Source organism: Gorilla gorilla, chromosome 22 (assembly GCF_029281585.2).
Source record: "Gorilla gorilla gorilla isolate KB3781 chromosome 22, NHGRI_mGorGor1-v2.1_pri, whole genome shotgun sequence".
NCBI classification, from domain to species: Eukaryota; Metazoa; Chordata; class Mammalia; order Primates; family Hominidae; genus Gorilla; species Gorilla gorilla.
The window spans coordinates 44,975,351-44,994,344 of record NC_073246.2 but is presented as its reverse complement, the minus strand read 5'-3'; the positions used below and the strand labels follow the sequence as shown (position 1 = coordinate 44,994,344).

The 18,994-nt window shown below is 44.8% G+C and overlaps 1 protein-coding gene and 1 long non-coding RNA gene across 5 annotated transcripts in view; one reads left to right on the top strand and one right to left on the bottom strand.

The window, feature by feature from the left end:
- Positions 1 to 3,440, bottom strand: part of LOC115931844 (uncharacterized) — a 31,678-nt gene extending 28,238 nt beyond the window's left edge. Inside the window, exons 1-2 of one of the 2 annotated variants that reach the window (XR_010132418.1) lie at positions 3,042 to 3,440; positions 1,619 to 1,793 (exon numbers count right to left, since the gene is read on the bottom strand). This is a non-coding gene — a long non-coding RNA (uncharacterized lncRNA). The remainder of the gene's footprint in view (positions 1 to 1,618; positions 1,794 to 3,041) is intronic. The other variant, XR_010132419.1, reaches the window with a different exon arrangement.
- Positions 3,441 to 3,481: 41 nt separating this feature from the next.
- On the top strand, positions 3,482 to 18,180 carry U2AF1 (U2 small nuclear RNA auxiliary factor 1). Of its 3 annotated transcripts, none has more exons than XM_031005198.3 (8): positions 3,482 to 3,689; positions 6,744 to 6,831; positions 10,627 to 10,693; positions 15,387 to 15,436; positions 15,594 to 15,692; positions 16,343 to 16,476; positions 16,567 to 16,659; positions 17,887 to 18,180. In XM_031005198.3, exons 1-8 carry the CDS (start codon positions 3,646 to 3,648, stop codon positions 18,032 to 18,034), a joined length of 723 nt encoding a protein of 240 aa, XP_030861058.1. In that variant the 5' UTR covers positions 3,482 to 3,645; the 3' UTR covers positions 18,035 to 18,180. The 3 variants fall into 3 exon arrangements, with proteins under 3 accessions (XP_030861058.1, XP_030861059.1, XP_063558757.1); XM_031005199.2 differs by lacking the exon at positions 10,627 to 10,693 and adding an exon at positions 9,714 to 9,780 and having other exon boundaries at positions 3,523 to 3,689; XM_063702687.1 differs by lacking the exons at positions 3,482 to 3,689; positions 6,744 to 6,831 and adding an exon at positions 9,714 to 9,780.
- Positions 18,181 to 18,994: the final 814 nt, after the last annotated feature.

Here is an 18,994-nt window from a genome sequence, read left to right as displayed (position 1 = left end):
TTCATCAGAACTTCTTTTAGAAGCTTCTAAGTATCATTGAAAAATAGCTCTCTCAGTTTTTAAATTTTAGATGCAGATTTTTCCTATTGAGTGCATAAACTAGTTATTTTAAAGGCACCCCATTTTAGCTATTATAGTCTGGGGTCTCCATGGGTTAAGTGAGACCATGTTTCTAGATACTGACAGAAGGTGGCACCATAAGCATTGTCCACCAATCCAGCTGCCGTCTCTGCAGATGGATGTCTCCTTTAGAAGCACAAGTGCCCATAATTTAGATTTTCCTTCTGAATGACCAAAAATGCCTAAGGGGAGGAATTTTGGTCACTAAAGAAGAAAGTGGCCAAGCGCGGTGACTCATGCCTGTAATCCCAGCACTTTGGGAGGCCGAGGCAGGGGGATCACGAGATCAGGAGTTCAAGATCAGCTTGGCCAAGATGGTGAAACCCCAACTCTACTAAAAATACAAAAAATTAGCAGGGCATGGTGGCAGGCGCCTCTAATCCCAGCTACTTAGGAGGCTGAGGCAGAGAACTGCCTGAACTCAGGAGGCAGAGGTTGCAGTGAGCCGAGATCATGCCACTGCACTCCAGCCTGGGCGACAGAGCGAGACTCTGTCTCAAAAAAAAAAGAAGAAGAATGTTTAGATTTGTCAGTTGAACCAAGTTTCAGAATATGGCCAGTTTTAAAGATGACACTTTCTCCTTGACCAAATTTCGAATGAGAGAAAAGGCTGCAAACTGTAAAAAGACAAGCAAAACCTCAGACAGAAGTGAAAATCACAAATCTGCAGTCAACAGAATCTCTAGAGAATAAAAATGGAAACTCCTACCTTTCAGTGGAGCTTCAGTTCTAACCCTATCAAATTATTAGTGTGTAAGTCTCAATCTTCAACTAAGCTGGGAGGATTCAGATCCCAAGACTGGCCTTACCAGAGACCCCTGCCAGCCCCAGTGAGGTCGAGTAAACAACAGTCGTTTGTGCTGGTACCAAGGCTCCAACTATTGATGCCACTACTTAGTGGCAATCCCTTTAGGCCTGCTTCAGGTCCTATCTGGGTTGCCAAAATGTCAACCTCAAATAATGAAATTCAGGAAATATGATTAAGTATAGAGTTTATTTGAGCCCAAAGCTTGAGGATGGCTCCCTGGGCACATGCCCCTAGGTTGCCCTGAACATATGTTCCCATTAGCAGCAGTTACAGTGGGGTTTTAAGGAAAAGGAAGAGGCAGTCCCTAAGTTGTTAGCAAGAATTTGCATTAAAATAACAGAAGGTGCTGATTGGCTATGCATCGTTCTTAGCATCACTAATTCCATGTGAACAAGAAGATAATGGGTGAGGCAGCCTGTCAGGAGCAAAAATTCCATCAAACAATTGCCCTGGACAGTTGCTTCTATGGTGGAAGAGGCGCTGAATGAAGTCCCACACTCCTGCCTCTCTGGGCCTGATCATTCTGCACACCTCACAGAGCTCAGACTGCCCTATTTTTCTTTTCTCAGGAAAAATGGGTGGATGGTCCTGGTGGCCCTGGTCTGATCATCTACCCTGGTTCTAGTAACCAGATTAATTCCTTGTAATAGAGCTGTGGATTTCAGTTCAGGTCCCACACACAGACCTTACCTCTGCTTTCTCCGACCACTTCTCCCCCACCCCAGGTACTTCACAGCTGAGAGCCTCTTGCCAGCTTCCAACTCTCCAGCAGTCTTTGTTCCCAGACCGTGTCCTGAGGCTGCACTTTCTGGACATGCCCACCTGCTGGACTGGCATCTGTCTTGTCACTTCTCTGGCCTCACCTCTGCGAAAGGAACACAAAAGTCAGGACCCCAGTTCACTCTGTCAAAAGGAAAAGAATGAGCTGAAAGCTGAGTCATGTAAGCAGCTGCCTTTCCTTTCGTTCCTAAGCAGACGGCTACAGATAGAAGGTTCAACATCCGCTTCTCTTATGTAAAGTGCTGATTTGCTGAGGAGTGAGCTGTACACAGTCGACTGTTCCCGACCTGCTTCTTTTCTCTTGCAACGTGTGGATTACCACACTGTTCCGCTTTCCCCTCCAGCCCACTTTTCCCCTTTAAATACTGAAGCCCTCAAAGTCATCTTTGGAGAAAGGCACAGACCACAGACTGTTTCTGTGATACCGTGTTTTTTTTCCTCCCAGGCATTGTCCTTAACCTTGGCAAAATAAACTTCTAAATTGATTGAGCCCTGTCTCAAGATACTTTTTGGTTTAAACCTCCGAGGCCCTACTGTTTCTAATACAGGTTTCCAGTTTGCTCATCTTTCCCAGGTAGGAAGATGCTCTGTTGCCAAGAGAAATGCAATTCTAACACGCAAATCCGCCCAAACACTAGAGCTCAGCATTCAGCTCTAGCCGAGCTAAGAGGATCCCATGGTCCTGCCCCACAGTCTGGGGCTCATCTTGTGGAGGAGGTAAGTAAAATAGGCCCTGTCTCTCTGACTTCTACCTAATCAGAGTTGATAGTTGCGTTGGAAATTAGGTAAATCGCAGGTGAGTTGATGAAGGTGGGAAACCAGATGAAAATGGCTGCTTGATGGGGTTAAAACGCGGGAGAGAGGAATAGAACCCTTCCAGCGGAATGGTTCCAGCCTTGTGACATGAGGAGACTGAAAGGGTATCCCAGAGGCAGGTCACTGGCCTTCCAGCTCCACCTGCGGGTGGCCTTGGCCAGGCAACTGCAAGAGTGCAGGGCCCCGGGGAGGTCGCACCTGGCAAGCGCTGAGGGAGGGTAAAGCGGAGAGGGGTGTGAGAAAAGAAAAACAACACAGAGCGTCCGAGCTATGTGAGGCGTGCGAGGTTAATCCGGCCCGGAGAGACAGGTCTATGGGGCTTCAGCGGTCCCCACCCATGCCTGGCAATTGTTTAAAGGCACTATTGCTCCGGACCCGCTGCCTTCACCCATGAACTTCCTTTCCTGGAATTATGATATAAAGAACAACGTACAGCCAATTAATAGCTTGTTATTTTCATGTAAATTCTTGGTGAGCTATTTAAGAACTGCCCCCCTCTTAAGCTTTATAAACCCACTTGTCACTGTAGCAAATCCTATGTTCAGGGCAGCTTGAAGCTATGCTCCCGGGTTGCAATCTTCAAACTTGGCCCAAATAACCTCTCTACTTATATCAAGTTTGCCTCAGCTTTTTTTTTCTTCTAGGTCGACGGTTCCCGCCCCGCAAGGGTGCAGGGAAGGGGACGCCCGCACTTCCTAGTGCTCCCTTAGCTGGGGTCGAGCTGAGCGCCCCCCACCGAGCCCCAGGCGGCTCTGTGGAGAAGCCCCTCGGCCCCGGGTTCGGTCTGCACTGCCAGCCCCCAGTCCCCGGCGCGCAGGATCCAGCAAGGCCAGCGCCGGGCGGGCGAGAAGGCGAGAGAGCTAGGGCCGGGCGGGGAGGGCACCGGCAGGGGGCGCGGGTTCCCAGGACCGAAAAGGCGGAGCCTCCCACGCGCACTACGTGCTCCCTACGCGCATGCGTCCCGCCCACGCGCACGCAGCACCTCGCCTGACTGGGTAGCGCTGCCACGTCGGGGCGGGGAAGAGCGTCGTCGCGTCCGGGTGACGTCTCCCGCGGGCGTCGGCAGGGTCGGCGGCGTCGGCAGCAGTGTCGACGGCAGCGGCGGCGGCGGCGGGTGGGAAATGGCGGAGTATCTGGCCTCCATCTTCGGCACCGAGAAAGACAAGTGAGTGGGAGCCCCCCGCCGGGGGTTGGGCGCGATCGGGGCGCAGGGTGGTTGAGGCGGTGGGAGGGCGACCGGGGAGGCCCAAGCGGGCCGGCGCGGCGGCGGCGGGGGAGGGGCCCGCGGCGGGAAGGAGCGGTGGCCCTTCCGGCCCCTTGCGCGCCCTCCGGAGCCGCCGCCTCGTGGGCCGCGCGGCGGAAAAATGGAGCGGGGAGAATGAATGGGGCCTCTTTTCGGGGCGCCGCGGCCGAGCTTTTTCCGGCCTTGGGGTCTGGACTGGCTGATCGCCCGACGTCCGGGCCTCCGAGTCGCCGGCTCCCGGAAGCCGCTTCGAGCCGCGCTGAAAGTTGCCTGGAGCATCCGGGCATTTTGGACGTGGACACGTTTGCTCCAACTTTCGGCTGTGAATGTCCTGTCGAGCAAGCTCTGGTACCAGCCTCGCCAGTATTCAGTCGCTTATTTAACTTAGGGTCCTAAGCGTTGGTGTTTTATCCACTTAGCCAGCCTCTTGCCTGTTTAAGCGACCACTGGGCCGGCAGTAAGGAGATATGACAAGGAAAAGTATGGTGGAGACTACTGGATTAACTATCCAACCACAAGAGACGTGATCCGCTCTTAACATACAGGTGCTCCTCGATTTACCATGGGATTGCGTTCCGATAAACCCATCATGAATCGAAAATGCCTTTAATACCCCGATAAACCCATCATCTAAGTTGAAAATTTGTAAGTCGGTGACTGTTCTTGAAGACACAATTCTGATATAAGAAAAAAGATGTTTTGATTTTTTCCTTAAGGTTGCATGCCTTCCCTAATCAATCGTTAGGTTAAAAGCAAAACATTTAATTTCAGCTTTAATTGCCACCTTGGCACGTACTAATTTCCAGTGAGTTGGCTGTAGTTTAGACTAAATGGAATGTTTTCAGACGTTTGAAGGATAATTCTTACTTTGAAAACCTAAAGACTCAGCATCTGGCTTAATCTACTCTTTAGTTATCTTGGCATTCTTCAGTGCCATACAAAGTTAACATGACTTTATGTTTTCAATGATAAACCCCTAAGTTTGTCATAGATGTTTTTAATGCCACTTTTTTCAAACGCTATTTAAAATGTTTCTCTTTTCCAGGATGGAGTCTATCTTGTAAAATGTCCTCTTCACACATGGTAGAATCTCCTGTGTTGTTTGGATGAGGAGGCTATATTTCTAGCAAAATTTTAAGCCAAAATCTACCAGTTATAGTCACTCCAGAAACATTTAGTGGGGGTCAACTATAGGTCAGTTTCTGGAGACTTAAACATGGGTAAAATTTGGATATTATCCTTAAGGAACTCACGGTATGATCTTGGCGAATGAATAGACCAGCTCTACCGGAACAAGAGGCTCTTCTGAGTTTAGGGTGAAGAACTAACACATGTAGGATCGGGGCATCATTAATTTCGCCTTTTCATATTTGCATGTGGCATGACTTCTGTCTTGTAAAAGTCTATCTCCCTATATTTCTGCTAGAAGCAACCACATTTCAATCTATTGGGCTATACTATAAAGGTCATGGTTTTAATTCAGAAAAGTTGATTATTTAATCTAGGTTACTTGTGTTTTCTTTTCAGGGAGACGTGGGGTTTTAGCTTCCAGGAAACAGGATCAACTCCTAAAAAATGAAGCTGATGGTTCATATTAACTTTAATTATTATTTAAGCTAAGAATAAAATATAGATCTCTACCAATTAAAAAATGTTCAGCTTATTATATGTTTGAAGTTATAGATGTTTTCTAGATTCAGGGATATCCTAATAGCTTGTCTGTGGTTTAATTGTGTGGAATAATTGGATATTAATTGTTGAGGCCCAGGGCTTGCCCATTCTGAGGTAGTTTTTAAATAAGCTTTCTTTATTTTTAGATGACTTCCTAAAGATATGCTATTGTCTAATCAAGTTAAATAATCTCAAGACCTGTAAGTTTGCAAATATATATAATCACTTTCCTCTCCTGATAAATTTGGACTTTCCCATCTTTATTGCTACCTGATAATAAATCAGTGGCTAGTCAGTCTTCATGGTCCATCAGATTTCACTGAGGTTGAGGCCCTTCGATCTTAACTCTGGATTGACTGTTTAAAACATAATGGCACTTGGTAAAAAAAAAAAATTGAATTTTGAACAAAGTCTGTCTGGTAAGATGTCCTAATTCATCAGAAGAGATCGGCTTCCCTCCCTGACATTGCTGGCACACAGGCATGATCGCTGGTTCCATTGGATATGGATCTGGATTGTCAGCGTATTTGAACAGTATTAAGGGAGGGTTTTGCAGTAGAGACAGAAGGTGACGTAAGGTGGTTCCTAAGGTGGGTTCGGTCAGTCCCCTAATAGTTTGTTTTCAGTGTATTGAGACCAGGAGAATTGATTTACTTCAGACCTATTTTTTGAAACTCCCTGTTGGTCTGGTGTCATGCGTTTAGAGAGACTCTGAACTTCGTTTTCTGTTTTCCTTAGATAATGATAGCACTTCATGAGCACCATATGTGAAGCACACATACGTTCTGTCTGACTCTCAGAACAGTGCCACATTGGCATTGTCATCATTTACAGATGACATCTGAGAGCTAGGGTGACTTGCCCAAGCCCAAGCAGCTGGTAGCAGAGTTGGGATCTTAACCCTCACCACACCGGTGTTTTCAAGAGAGAACTTGGTCGTGGAGAACTGGAGAACAGATACTGCCTAAGTTACTTTTAGTTTTAGACTAATTTAATACTCCATTTAAGAAACAAACAGAACAGCTGTGCAGTTAGGAAAGTGGAGGGGATTTGAATGAGGAGGAGGCGGGTTAGAGTTAGAACCGTCTTTGCTGAACAAGTAGTGTGTTTGCAGAAAGGGAAGTTGAAGTTACGTTGTCCTAAAATACAGCAAGGAAGAGGAGGTGCTTAATACCACGGAAAAAAGTCTGTGTCATGTTTCTGTGAGGTTAAAAGTAATTTGATAGTGTATGTCATGCTGCTGACATATTTCCATGTGTTTGATATCTTCCCAGCAAAATAATCAGCTCTCATTTTCCCTTACAGAGTCAACTGTTCATTTTATTTCAAAATTGGAGCATGTCGTCATGGAGACAGGTGCTCTCGGTTGCACAATAAACCGACGTTTAGCCAGGTTTGTTTGCCTTTTTTTCATGTAAATTATAAACACTTCATGTTCTTTTCAAAGACAGTTAATTTCTACATATTAAGCAAGTCATTTTTTCTCTCGTAGTTGTATTTTCCATTTGTGTTCATAAGTGTGTTCTTTTATTTAAATAATAGTGAGGCAGGTGATCCACTTCCAGCGGAAGGTCTGAGACCACCACTCCTTGTTTTTATCATTAGAGAAACTTTAAAAATCAGTTTTTGATGTTTGTGTGTTGGCTGTGCCTGATATTTGCTGCCCTGCCATCTTCCCTACCCCCTCTGATAGACATGGGTCCAGAGGGGGTGGCCGTGCCAGCCTTGGGTTAGCCTCCTCCAGGCACCAGTGGACACGGAGTGGGCTTTCTGCTCTTTGCTGTCTCCAGACAGTAGAGGTGATGGAGCCACCTTCCAAGCTAGCGTGATTGTCACCAGGCCCATCATGCTGCCCGAGCTTCTCTGGCTGCGTCCTCACTTTCACATCCCTAGCTGAGGAAACAGCGAGTCGCATCACGTCATGGAAACATGAAAAATTAAGCTGAAAGGTAGAAAATGGGCCGTAAATTGCTCTTAGCGGGTCTGTTTGGTTAATTGAGGAGTGCCTGTTATCTTGGGCTTAGATCCGCTCTGAGTTCAGTTCAATCAAAAGTTGTGATTTTTGATAGTTTTATTTTTGGTTAATTGAAGAAAAGGCAAAGGTTGGTACACTATAAAGGATCACTTACGGATTAAAGGGAGAAGGCACCTCTAATCAGAGCAGAAAACTTGTGCCCACGTTGATGAGAACATTTGAAATTTGAAAATCGATGCCCAAGTCTTTCCAGATGGAGGGCTGGGGAACTCCTTCCAACCCACCCTTGAAGTCTAAATGTGCAGCCTCTGAGCTGTTGAGTAGCTATTATGCGTGGTCCCTGGGAGCTGCCAGGCTCTGCCTTTGAGCTCACATCTGTCTGTATACGTTTTCCTGTAAGCATTTAAGAAAATCTACCACTTTGTATAAGTGAGCTGGGAGAAGGAAACATGGGTTTTTTCCGGTTGAAGCCCATGGATGACCCCACAGCACACAATGTTTTTAGAAGGGAAGAGGATGATGGCTTTTCCCTCCATTATGCTAATTACCAAGTGGTTAGTATAATAGCAGTCTGTCTTTTGATAGCTCTGAACATGAGTTTCTTTTTACAAATTTCAAAATCTTGGAGAACTAGATTTACATTTTTTGTGTATTGTAATTGTTTTTTCTTTAATGTTTTGATTTATGAACCGAATCTCCCCTAACTAAACCAGTGGCCATGGACTGTGGTATAACCAAGCATCTTAAGTGACCACCCAGTTCTTTGATTTTGGGGGGTGTCCCAAGTGTTGGGCTGAGAGAAATCAACTGTTCCCTATTCTAAAAGTTTTCTTTAATCTGGCTGGAGGCACTTTCTTTATGTTTTTCTGGATCATAGATTACCTGAGAATGTGAAATGTGAAGTTAATTTAGGCACTCCAGATCAGTGCTGGGGAGAGCCCATTGGAGCTCGATGGGGTCAGTAGTATGTGTCAGCTTAAGCATCCTAGTTTGATGCGTGGGTTTGTTTTGGTTGGTTTTAGGCAATCCTAGCCACCCTTGGCTTTCCCATTAGACTGCATTGCCTCTTTACGTTAAGCTTCCTTCATTAAATAGCCACTGCCAGAATACCTGAGTGAGACCAACTGAATTTTACTGGTGAATAATTGGGCTCAGTTTAGCTTTTCATCAGGGTTGTCATGCTACGGTCATTTCAGTTCAAAGCTGAGTCAAGTCAGCTTTGGGAAGCCTCCCAGGCCTGAGTTCAGTTGACTCAGGGCTGTACTTGACGGCTTATGGAAGAAACGGGGCCCTGATGCAGGTCTGAGTGGTTCAGTGTGGACAGTTTGTCAGACCTCCCTCTTAGGTGGGGTGGGCTTCCCAGCTGCACACCTTTGACTGAGGGACTCTTCATACAACCACTCCCCTTTAAACAGAGCTAGAAATGGAGCTGGCTGGTTTTATAAAACCACCACTTACAAAACTGCTTCACGTGGATATTGTTGAGACTAAACATTTATTTTTCTAAATCATGCGAGTGATTACTTTAGCTTGTAAATCTCTAGCATAATTCAGGGTGGGTTTCTTTATAAGCTGCTTACAGTGATATGGACGTTAAGATTCATGTAATATATTAGCCTACTAACTTAAACATGGTTTGTTTTTTCAGACAACTTGATTTTAAGAAGAACGGTACAGTGTAAGGTTTCAAGTCTGCCTGATCCAGTTTAAAGCACAAGGGCTAAAAGGATTTTTTTTCCTTAAAAGAAGGATCGGAAAAGAGCAAATGTTTTAAGCTATTGTATTATGTAAACAGAGATCCCACCAAGAAAGTGTAAATCAGAGCCGGGTGTCCATGACAGTTGACAGACCTGTTTGGTGTGCCTGTTTTGCTAGGAGACCAGAGAACTTGATGTACTGCAGACAGCTGAGTTACGCATTTGGTTTTGAAAAATTATCTTGTGTGAGGAATATGATTATAACGTGAATTTTTCCACATCTTGGTGTCTGCTAGCTTGAAGTACAAGAAAATGTTAGTATTCTACTATTTATCTTGCATTAAAACACTTCAACATTGAAAACGTGGGACTACTCAAAACAGTACAGTTTCTTCTTGGTTGCTGGCTGACTTGACCCAAGTCACTGCTCAAACTCTGTTTTCATAATATGATGGTTTTGGTGTACTCTTCAGAAGACAAATGTCTGACTTGCGGGAAAAAAACAAACGTTTAGCCATTTGCAAACAAATTGTCTCTTTGCAATTGTCTAATATATGCACAGCAGCCAGTAGAATTCCCCTTTTTATTTTTTTTTCCCCGCAGACCATCTTGATTCAAAACATCTATCGTAATCCCCAAAACAGTGCACAGACGGCTGACGGCTCACACTGTAAGTCCCACAGTTGGAGAAATTTTTTTAAAACAATGGTGTTAAAGAGCCCACTCTTAATTGAGACAAATAATGTTGGCTTCTGAGCTGCTGACATAGAGCTGTTGCAAACAGGACAAGGTGCTGGAACTCCTTGGCGCACACAGCAAGAACTTGATACTTGGCCACGTTCAGGAGGCTTTTCCCTTCTAGGGAGGGTCACTGGCCCGGCCGCCTCCATTGATTGACATTTGTCATGAGAGCAGGTCCGTCCATGTGAAACGGATTTCAACATTTTGAGCCATTCATTGGTCTTTACAGTGACTGAACCCCTGGCCTTTGTTAAGTTCTTTGTGTAAAATTAAAACTCTTAGGAATATTAAGGAATCAATAAGGTAAGTTGCCCAGTAAGTGTGGGTTTTATTTCACCATTATAATTTTTCCTCCAGGAAGTGGAGATTTCATGATATGTAACAATTGTATTTCTCTAATACAGTAATTTTTTCCATCAGTTTATGTAAGCATTATTCTTTCCGAGTTCATTAAAAATTTTCTGCCACATCTAAGAACATTTTGGTGCTAGCCTGGCAAACTATTTGTGCTTTTACCTGAATTGGAATTTTGAAAAGGAGAGTTTTCACGTTCTGTGAGCAGAAGTACAAGATGGGCATATCATGAGACCTCCGTTACACCGCAGTGTTAGGGATTCAAGGCAGCCGCCAACTGAGAAAACGCCTCTGCTTCTCCAGAAAATAACTTGCTCTCTTTTCAGCACTGAATCTCAACTGAAGCACTTGCCAGAGGCAGCCGGTTAAGTGTTTACCTTTAATTTTCCATAATATAAAGTTGTTGCGTTTTGTATTTCAGACCATTGCCCTCTTGAACATTTACCGTAACCCTCAAAACTCTTCCCAGTCTGCTGACGGTTTGCGCTGTAAGTTCATACAAGTTCCTTCCCCGGTTCCCTGGGCTTGCGTGTCAGAGCTCAGTGTCCACTCCATCTGGTCTGCCGTGCTAGTGTCAAGGACCGCGTTTCACTAGAGGTGGCAAGGAGCTTTCGTCCCACTGACCCCACGGAAACCTCTTTTGGAGATTTGAACTCCCACCGTGTGTTAAAAAGGGAAAAAGTAACTGGAAAGGGTGCCCTTTAAAACAGTCTGGAGCTGGGCCGGGCGCGGTGGCTCACGCCTGTAATCCCAGCACTTTGGGAGGCCGAGGCGGGTGGATCATGAGGTCAGGAGTTCAAGACCAATCTGGCCAACATGGTGAAACCCCATCTCTCCTAAAGATACAAAAATTAGCTGGGCGTGGTGGCGGATGCCTGTAATCCCAGCTTCTAGGGAGGCTGAGGCAGAGAATCGCTTGAATCCGGGAGGCGGAGGTTGCAGTGAACCGAGATCGTGCCGCTGCACTCCAGCCTGGGCGACAGAGTGAGACTCCATCTCCAAAAAAAAAAAAAACAGTCTGGAGCTGTTGCTGCCCCTTCTTCCTTTACTTTGGCCGTCATCCTAGAGGGAATGTACTGGAATTAAACGTCGAGTCATATTCTTCCCTCTTAGAGCAACAGAATTTGAATGTTTCTCTCACTTTCTGGAATTTTTAAAAAGCAAACCTTTTAAGTTATTTTTTCAGATTTTATTTCTCATTAGCCTTTTTTCCTTGAACTCCATTTTGGAGTGCACCCTGTAGTTGTAAGAGCATTGTGCTGAGAGCGTTCCCCAAATGAGGGTCTGCAGCTTGCACTGACCCGAGTTCCTCACCCACCAGCCCCGTGCAGACCCGTCTAACCCGTGTGGGGGTGCTCCACTCAAATAGGCCCTTGGCAGAAAAGATTGTCCGTTCTGTCCACACACTGCCTGGATACAGTCTCCAGCTCTAGGAGATGGAATTGGTTTGCTCCATTTAGAAATAGATCAAAACTGGGCATTCAGTAGATGATACCAATATCTTCCTGTACTGGGAAATACTAAATTTAGGTTGTGAATATTTACCTAATGATAATTTTTAGAGAAGGAGATATCATAGATGAGTATGATTGGGAAGTTCAGAAAACTAAAATTTGATTTTTACAGCCATCCAACTATAGAATCATTGGAATTTAGTCATTTATGGATAAATTAAAATGAACACCTGGACTCTTGTTAAAATCAAAAAGTCCAAACCAAAGATAGGCACTTCCCATTCACCATTCTGTTTTAAAGCAGTAAAAATTGAGGTGCCCTTGGATATCTACAAGCCTAAATTGTGTACACCCTTGAACCAGAGCCCCTCAGTTAATGGGGTGACCGACATGGGGTAGATGATCCCAGGGGGCATTCCCCTCTCGAGCTGGCCCTGCACTGGGTGGCCTGGGGATTGTGCTTCCTTGCACAGTGGTGCGCATTTCTATGTGTGGATGAGATTTTCTTGTCAACTTTTCCTGCCAAGACACTAAATGCTTTTCAGTGCTAATACTGACCTGATAGTAGAGATTTCTTTCCCTGAGTCGGATGGTAGCAGGATTTACTTGGTAACCCTTGGTTTAAAATACCTGTTTTTTTGTTTGTTTGTTTTCTTTTGTTTTTTAAGGAAATAAGATCAATAGGCGGAGGGAAATGTTTCTATATGCACTTATTAAATAATTTTTGTTAACAACCCTGCCCTGGGATAAAAGTGAATGGAAGTACATGACTGAGTAACAGTAATTAATTCTTTGCCCTGATCGTTTATTTGGGGACTGTATATGCTTTCTTGACTGACAATAGAATGTTGTATTAGTTTTCATTGTGTCTTTATTTGCAGTTCACAGCACTTTTGTTTTGCATATGCTACAAACTAAAAGTTTAGCAATTACGTTACATTCCAATTCTGGGGTCCAGATTGTACAAATTAGATGAAATTCTAATTCGTCATTTTAGGAAGAAATCAGTTACCTAAAATTACTGGCTCTTTTTAACATACCCTTTAGTATGTAAAAAAATAAGCTTCAAATGCGTGGGTTAAAGTTAACTATCAATCCCAGTTTAAGAATGATATTTCTGCAAGAAAACTGCTTTATTTTCCAAGTTGTATTTAACATAGGCTGAGTCACAAATAAGTTTTTAATTGTATCTTAATGCAGTTGTCTCTGCCTTTCAAGTCACTTTTGATTGAAACATTTTAAGCAGAATAAATATAGCCAATAATTTAAAATAATCACCCCAAAACCATTTCTCAAACCTGCTAAAACTGAGCACGTGAATAATTTTCTCCTCTTCACATTCTTCTTATGTGGGAAGGAAGTGAATTTGAAATATTAAAATCTGCCCTTTGGAATAGGCTTCTTTGGCCGTTTATAACTTGATTTCTACTCGGGGAGGAAGGTACATTCCCAATAGCTTTTCAGTTGGGATATCCTGTGATATGATTGGCAGGCTGTCCAAGTAGTTACACTTAATAAAATTTGGGTTAGAAAGCAGATTCCTGGAAGTTCAAAAATAACTAAAACAGCCCCAGATAGGTTAGAAAGTGAGCTTAAATCATTCTCAGAATTAGAAAATAAGAAGTTATTTTTTATCTTTAAAGATAAAAAGGGGGCCGGGCACGGTGGCTCACTCCTGTAATCCCAGCACTTTGGGAAGCCAAGGCAAGTGGATCACAAGGTCGAGAGATTGAGACCATCCTGGCCAACATGGTGGAACCCCGTCTCCACTAAAACTACAAAAATTAGCCAAGATCACGCCATTGCACTCCAGCCTGGAGACAGTGAGACTCCGTCTCAAAAAAAAAAAAAAAAAAAGATAAAAAGAGTTTTGAGCAAGCTCAAAGACCCGCGTGCCAGCAGTCAGGTGCCCACATTGGGTGCACAGGCTAAGGCAGCCGGCCCAATCTGGAAACCAGTCAGGCTTTTGCCAGCCCCTAATCTAGCTGATTGGAATATGTTTGTTGATACACCAGCTCTGTGATTTCTCAGGTTTAGAGAACTCTAGAATTTGATAGTGGGCCGGGGCAGTGGCTCATGCCTGTAATCTCAGCACTTTGGGAGGCTGAGGTAAGCAGATCACGTGAGGTCAGGAGGTTGAGACCAGCCTGGCCAACATGGTGAAACCCCGTCTCTACTAAAAATACAAAAATTAGCCAGGCATGGTGGTGCGCGCCTGTAGTCCCACCTACTTGGGAGGCTGAGGAAGGAGAATTGCTTGAACCTAGGAAGTGGAGGTTGCAGTGAGCCAAGATTGCGCCACTGCACTCCAGCCTGGAGTGGACAGAGACTCCATCTCAAAAGAAAAAAAAATTAATTAAATTTGATAGAATGATGATGGGGATAGAGTATAAATTTGCCGAATCTACCCACGCAACAGACATGATTTTACCTAATACATGTGAATTATGAAGAATAAACTGATGAAAATAGTTTGGGAATATAAAACTTAAGAATGCTTGTGCCGGGCACGGCGGCTCACGCCTGTAATCCCAGCACTTTGGGAGGCCGAGGCAGGTGGATCACGAGGTCAGGAGTTCAAGACTAGCCTGGCCAAGACGGTGAAACCCCATCTCTATTAAAAATACAAAAATTAGCCGGGCGTGGTTGTGGGCGCCTGTAATCCCAGCTACTCAGGAGGCTGAGGCAGAGAATCGCATGAGCCCAGGAAGCGGAGGTTGCAGTGAGCCGAGATCGCGCCACCGCACTCCAGCCTGGGTGACAGAGTGAGACTCCGTCTCGAAAAAAAAAAAGAATGCTTTCATCAGCAAAACATTGTAACATTCCCTTTACTTGAGGGCGTCCACAATACCGTAAGGTTGCGTGAACTGTCCTACTGAATCTTCATGGTTGCTTGGATTTTAATCACATCAGAAGAATTTGAGAGCATACCATGGCTGGCAGTCCATAAAAGACTAGTTAGGAACATCAGCTTTTAATCATTGACCCTGCTTTCAGGTTTCATTTTAAACTTATAGAAGAGGGGAAGACATCAGTGTGCTTATTTGGCCTTTACTCTAAATCTTAAAAGGAAGAAAATTTTAATATTTCTTAGTTTGAGCCCAGGTGCGGTGTCTCACGCCTGTAATCACAGCACTTTGGGAGGCCAAGGCAGGCGGATCACTTGAGGTCAGGAGTTCAAGACCAGCCTGCCAACGTGGTGAAACCCTGTCTGTACTAAAAATTAAAAAAAAAAAAAAAAAATTAGCCGGGCGTGGTGGCAGTCGCCTGTAGTCCCAGCAACTCCAGAGGCTGAGACAGGAGAATCGCTTGAACCCCAGAGGTGGAGGTTGCAGTGAGCTGAGATGGTGCCACTGCACTCCAGCCTGGGCGACAGAGCCAGACTGCATCTTGTGGATGTAAAAAAAAAAATTTGTAGTTTGAGAGTCAACTTTTTCCTCACAGTTTCTGAAAATGTGGCCCTTTTGATGCTGATTAAAGCTGGTTGTGATTTTAACAGCTTAGTAGCCAGAATCGAGACTGTCATGGGGACATTTAAAATCTCACCACACTTGACACCATTCACAAGTAGCCATGTGGCTCAGTCTCCTGAGTGCTCCTGCAGAGTGCAGCTCTGCCAGGCTTTTCTCTAGATAATCTCGTGTGTGTTACTGTAGCAGTTTGAGTTTAAACATGAGAGTTCACTCGGTTAACGTGTTCTAACCAGCAAGATTTCTGTTGTTTGCAGGTGCCGTGAGCGATGTGGAGATGCAGGAACACTATGATGAGTTTTTTGAGGTGAGAGAATTGAACTCTGTGACTGATAGACCTGTTGATCTTCTGTATCTGTTTGGAAGGATTTAAAATGTTTCTCTGCTAATAAACATACATGAGTTATATCTAATGACACTTTGTAATGTATAACGAGTCTTAAACCACTGTGGTCTCCCTTCAGGAGGTTTTTACAGAAATGGAGGAGAAGTATGGGGAAGTAGAGGAGATGAACGTCTGTGACAACCTGGGAGACCACCTGGTGGGGAACGTGTATGTCAAGGTAGGAGCCAGGGCGAGACGGCGGCGTGGCCGCTTAGTGTGCCGGGGCCAAGGCCGACAGGCGAGAGCGAGACAGTGGTGCAGCCGCTTAGTGTGCCGGGGCCAAGGCCGACAGAGGATGGGGTGCCTGCCGCCGTGCACCTTGAGATCGTGGATGCTCAGGCGCACAGCAGGGCTCGGGCGCGCTGGCTCGGCACCTACCGGCTGCGTCATATGTGGCGGTGGCCAGCCCGCATGTGCGCCCAGCCAGCAGAACTGAAGGACGGACCGTACACCACAGCCATTGTTATTTCAGTGTAGAATGTTTAGTACCTGTTGGTTAGAAGCTGTGTGGACTAAGGAAAAGTTAGGTTTACTCACATGTTTGGTTTCTTTTTTCTTTTTTAGTGAATAAAACTTTATTTGCCTACACAGCCATATTTGCTCCTTTAACCAGTTGAATTTGAAAAATGAAAGCAACATTTGGCAAAATCTTGGACTATCTTGAAGTTAATCTCATTGAAAATAAAGGATTTTTCAATTATCCTGTAATACTATTCCACCTTACTATACCTGAGTGTGTATATCTCTCTCTGATACATACTTGGATTGGTAATTGAGAAAGTCTTATTAAAGCGTGGATGGCAAGCACTTCTGTTTTTGTCTTTTCAGTTTCGCCGTGAGGAAGATGCGGAAAAGGCTGTGATTGACTTGAATAACCGTTGGTTTAATGGACAGCCAATCCACGCCGAGCTGTCACCTGTGACGGACTTCAGAGAAGCCTGCTGCCGTCAGTATGAGATGGGGTGAGTGAGGAGTGGCCAGTGATGTGACTGAGCACAGTTCGGGGCCGTGTGCACACGAGGTAGTAAATGTCTCCTTCCAACCCCCCACAGAGAATGCACACGAGGCGGCTTCTGCAACTTCATGCATTTGAAGCCCATTTCCAGAGAGCTGCGGCGGGAGCTGTATGGGCGCCGTCGCAAGAAGTGAGTATTCCTGTGCCCGTTGTTAAGCTCAGTGGCTTCTTTCTCCCCTCACAACCCTCCCCCTTCCAAAAAAAAAAAATTTTTGGCATAGGTGTCGTTTCTGTTTTTTAAAAGGCAGTGCTTAGAACATGGTACATATTTTTAAATATCCAGATGTCCTCTTTGGAGAAGAATATTCACCTGCACACAGGTAACTTCATTATCCAACTTCTCAAGTAGAGATCAGATCTTAGTAATCAAGCAAGAGGGCGGTTAGCTGGGCAGCCGCGGACATGAGGCTCGTGGAGAAAGTGGGCATGCAGTTTATTCTCCCAGATATTACGAAGAAGAAGAAGAACAGATGTTGTAACCTCCTTTAGATCAGGGATGGCTTCCCTGGGACACATTGGAAGAAGAATTGTCTTGGGTCACACATAAAATACACTAATGATAGCTGATAACTTTTTTTTTAATTGCAAAAAAAATCTCATAATGTTTTAAGCAAGTTGATGAATTTGTGTTGGGCCGCAGGTTGGACAAGCTTTTGCTTTACATATTTCACATGTCCACTGGGGTTTCTTTTGGTTTTGCTTGTTGGTTTTAGGGCATTTCATTATGTCTTGGGATCGCTGGCATCCTCCCTTCGGGACACTGGCAGAATCAGACCCAGCGGTCACATCTCTCTGATCCTGCATTTAAATGTCCGACAGGTCACAGAGCAGAGAAAATCAAGACGTCAGAATCGAACCGATTGAGTTCTGAGTCTGGAGAGGTTCTCATCCCTCTTCTGTTAAACATGGACTAGTAAATAGATGGGTGGCGATTGTTTTATTGTCAGCATTCAAGAAGCATAAGAGAAAAACAGGCCTGCTCTCCCCAGCCCAAAAACCTGATGGACACAGTAGCTATGAGCGCCTGAAGCATGGGGTCAGTGAGGGTTGAAGATAGTATGTGTCCAGCTCGTTTTGATTATGATTTCCTGTGACCATTTGAGTTGGTTCTAGAAGAAGACAGAAGATGCAAGGTATTACACCTGTTCACTTCTAAGTGGCACATTTTTTTCTCCTGAAACTTCTAACACCTGAAATCAGGGTGCCTCTCCGTCACGGCGTGCAGTCTCTTCAGCAGTGTCTTTCCTTATCAGTGCCGTTGGCTTGAGGAGATGTGCGTGTTTAGAGTGTGGGTGTGGTTCTGTGCTGCGTGCCGTGGTTTGGATGGCACGGTTTTGTTTCTTTTCCTTGGTTGCAGGCATAGATCAAGATCCCGATCCCGGGAGCGTCGTTCTCGGTCTAGAGACCGTGGTCGTGGCGGTGGCGGTGGCGGTGGTGGAGGCGGCGGCGGACGGGAGCGTGACAGGAGGCGGTCGAGAGATCGTGAAAGATCTGGGCGATTCTGAGCCATGCCATTTTTACCTTATGTCTGCTAGAAAGTGTTGTAGTTGATTGACCAAACCAGTTCATAAGGGGAATTTTTTTTAAAAAACAACAAAAAAAAAAACATACAAAGATGGGTTTCTGAATAAAATTTGTAGTGATAACAGTATTCTTGGTGTAACTTATTTCTTGTGGAAGTTCTTTAAATTTCTTTTTCTTTATAAATCTGCTAGTCATCTTGGAGGTAAAGATTAATATCCATCCACTTTGAGTATAAATGAAATCATATTTTTTATCTTAGGGCATGAAAAAAAACACATACCAGGTGAGATCTACATGCTGAATAATCCAGAATTTCTCGAGGCTGTCATGGAAAGCCTTTTGGGGTTTCTTTTCTAACTGGTTAGTGAAGAAGTGCTCAGCTATAATCAGTAGACACGCTGTAGACTGCACTGATGTTGGGAAGAAGGCTGATCTGTGGTGAGACACAGTGGGTGGGCCTGACCCATGTTACCTTTTCATTCCTGCGAGTTTGTGTCAAGAACCCAATGTGTTCATGGGAGAGAGCAAAGTTCGGGGATTACAGGTGTGAGCCACTGTGCCTGGCCTCCCTGCAGCATTCTTTTGCTTGCTGTTGAGTCAGGAGGCCTAACAAGCTTACCATATGCATGTGCTTGTAAGTAGATAAGGATCATTTTAAATATTTCTGAAACCATGATTAATGGGGTCATTGCCCTGCTAATTGGAGAAAATCTGTTGCCCTCAAATGAACTGAGTGTGGGGAAGGGATTGGTGTTGCGCCCACGGCAGTGTCTAAAGGGGTGATGGTGGTCACTGCCTCTTTTCTAGTTCAGGATTGAACTAGAATTTACCAAAAGGGAATAAACCTAAGAATGATTTCTGGAAAAAGTCTCAATTCAAAGCACAGAGGAAGAATAGAATTATAAAATCTGATTCTCGATCCTGTGCGATGGAAGGTAAGA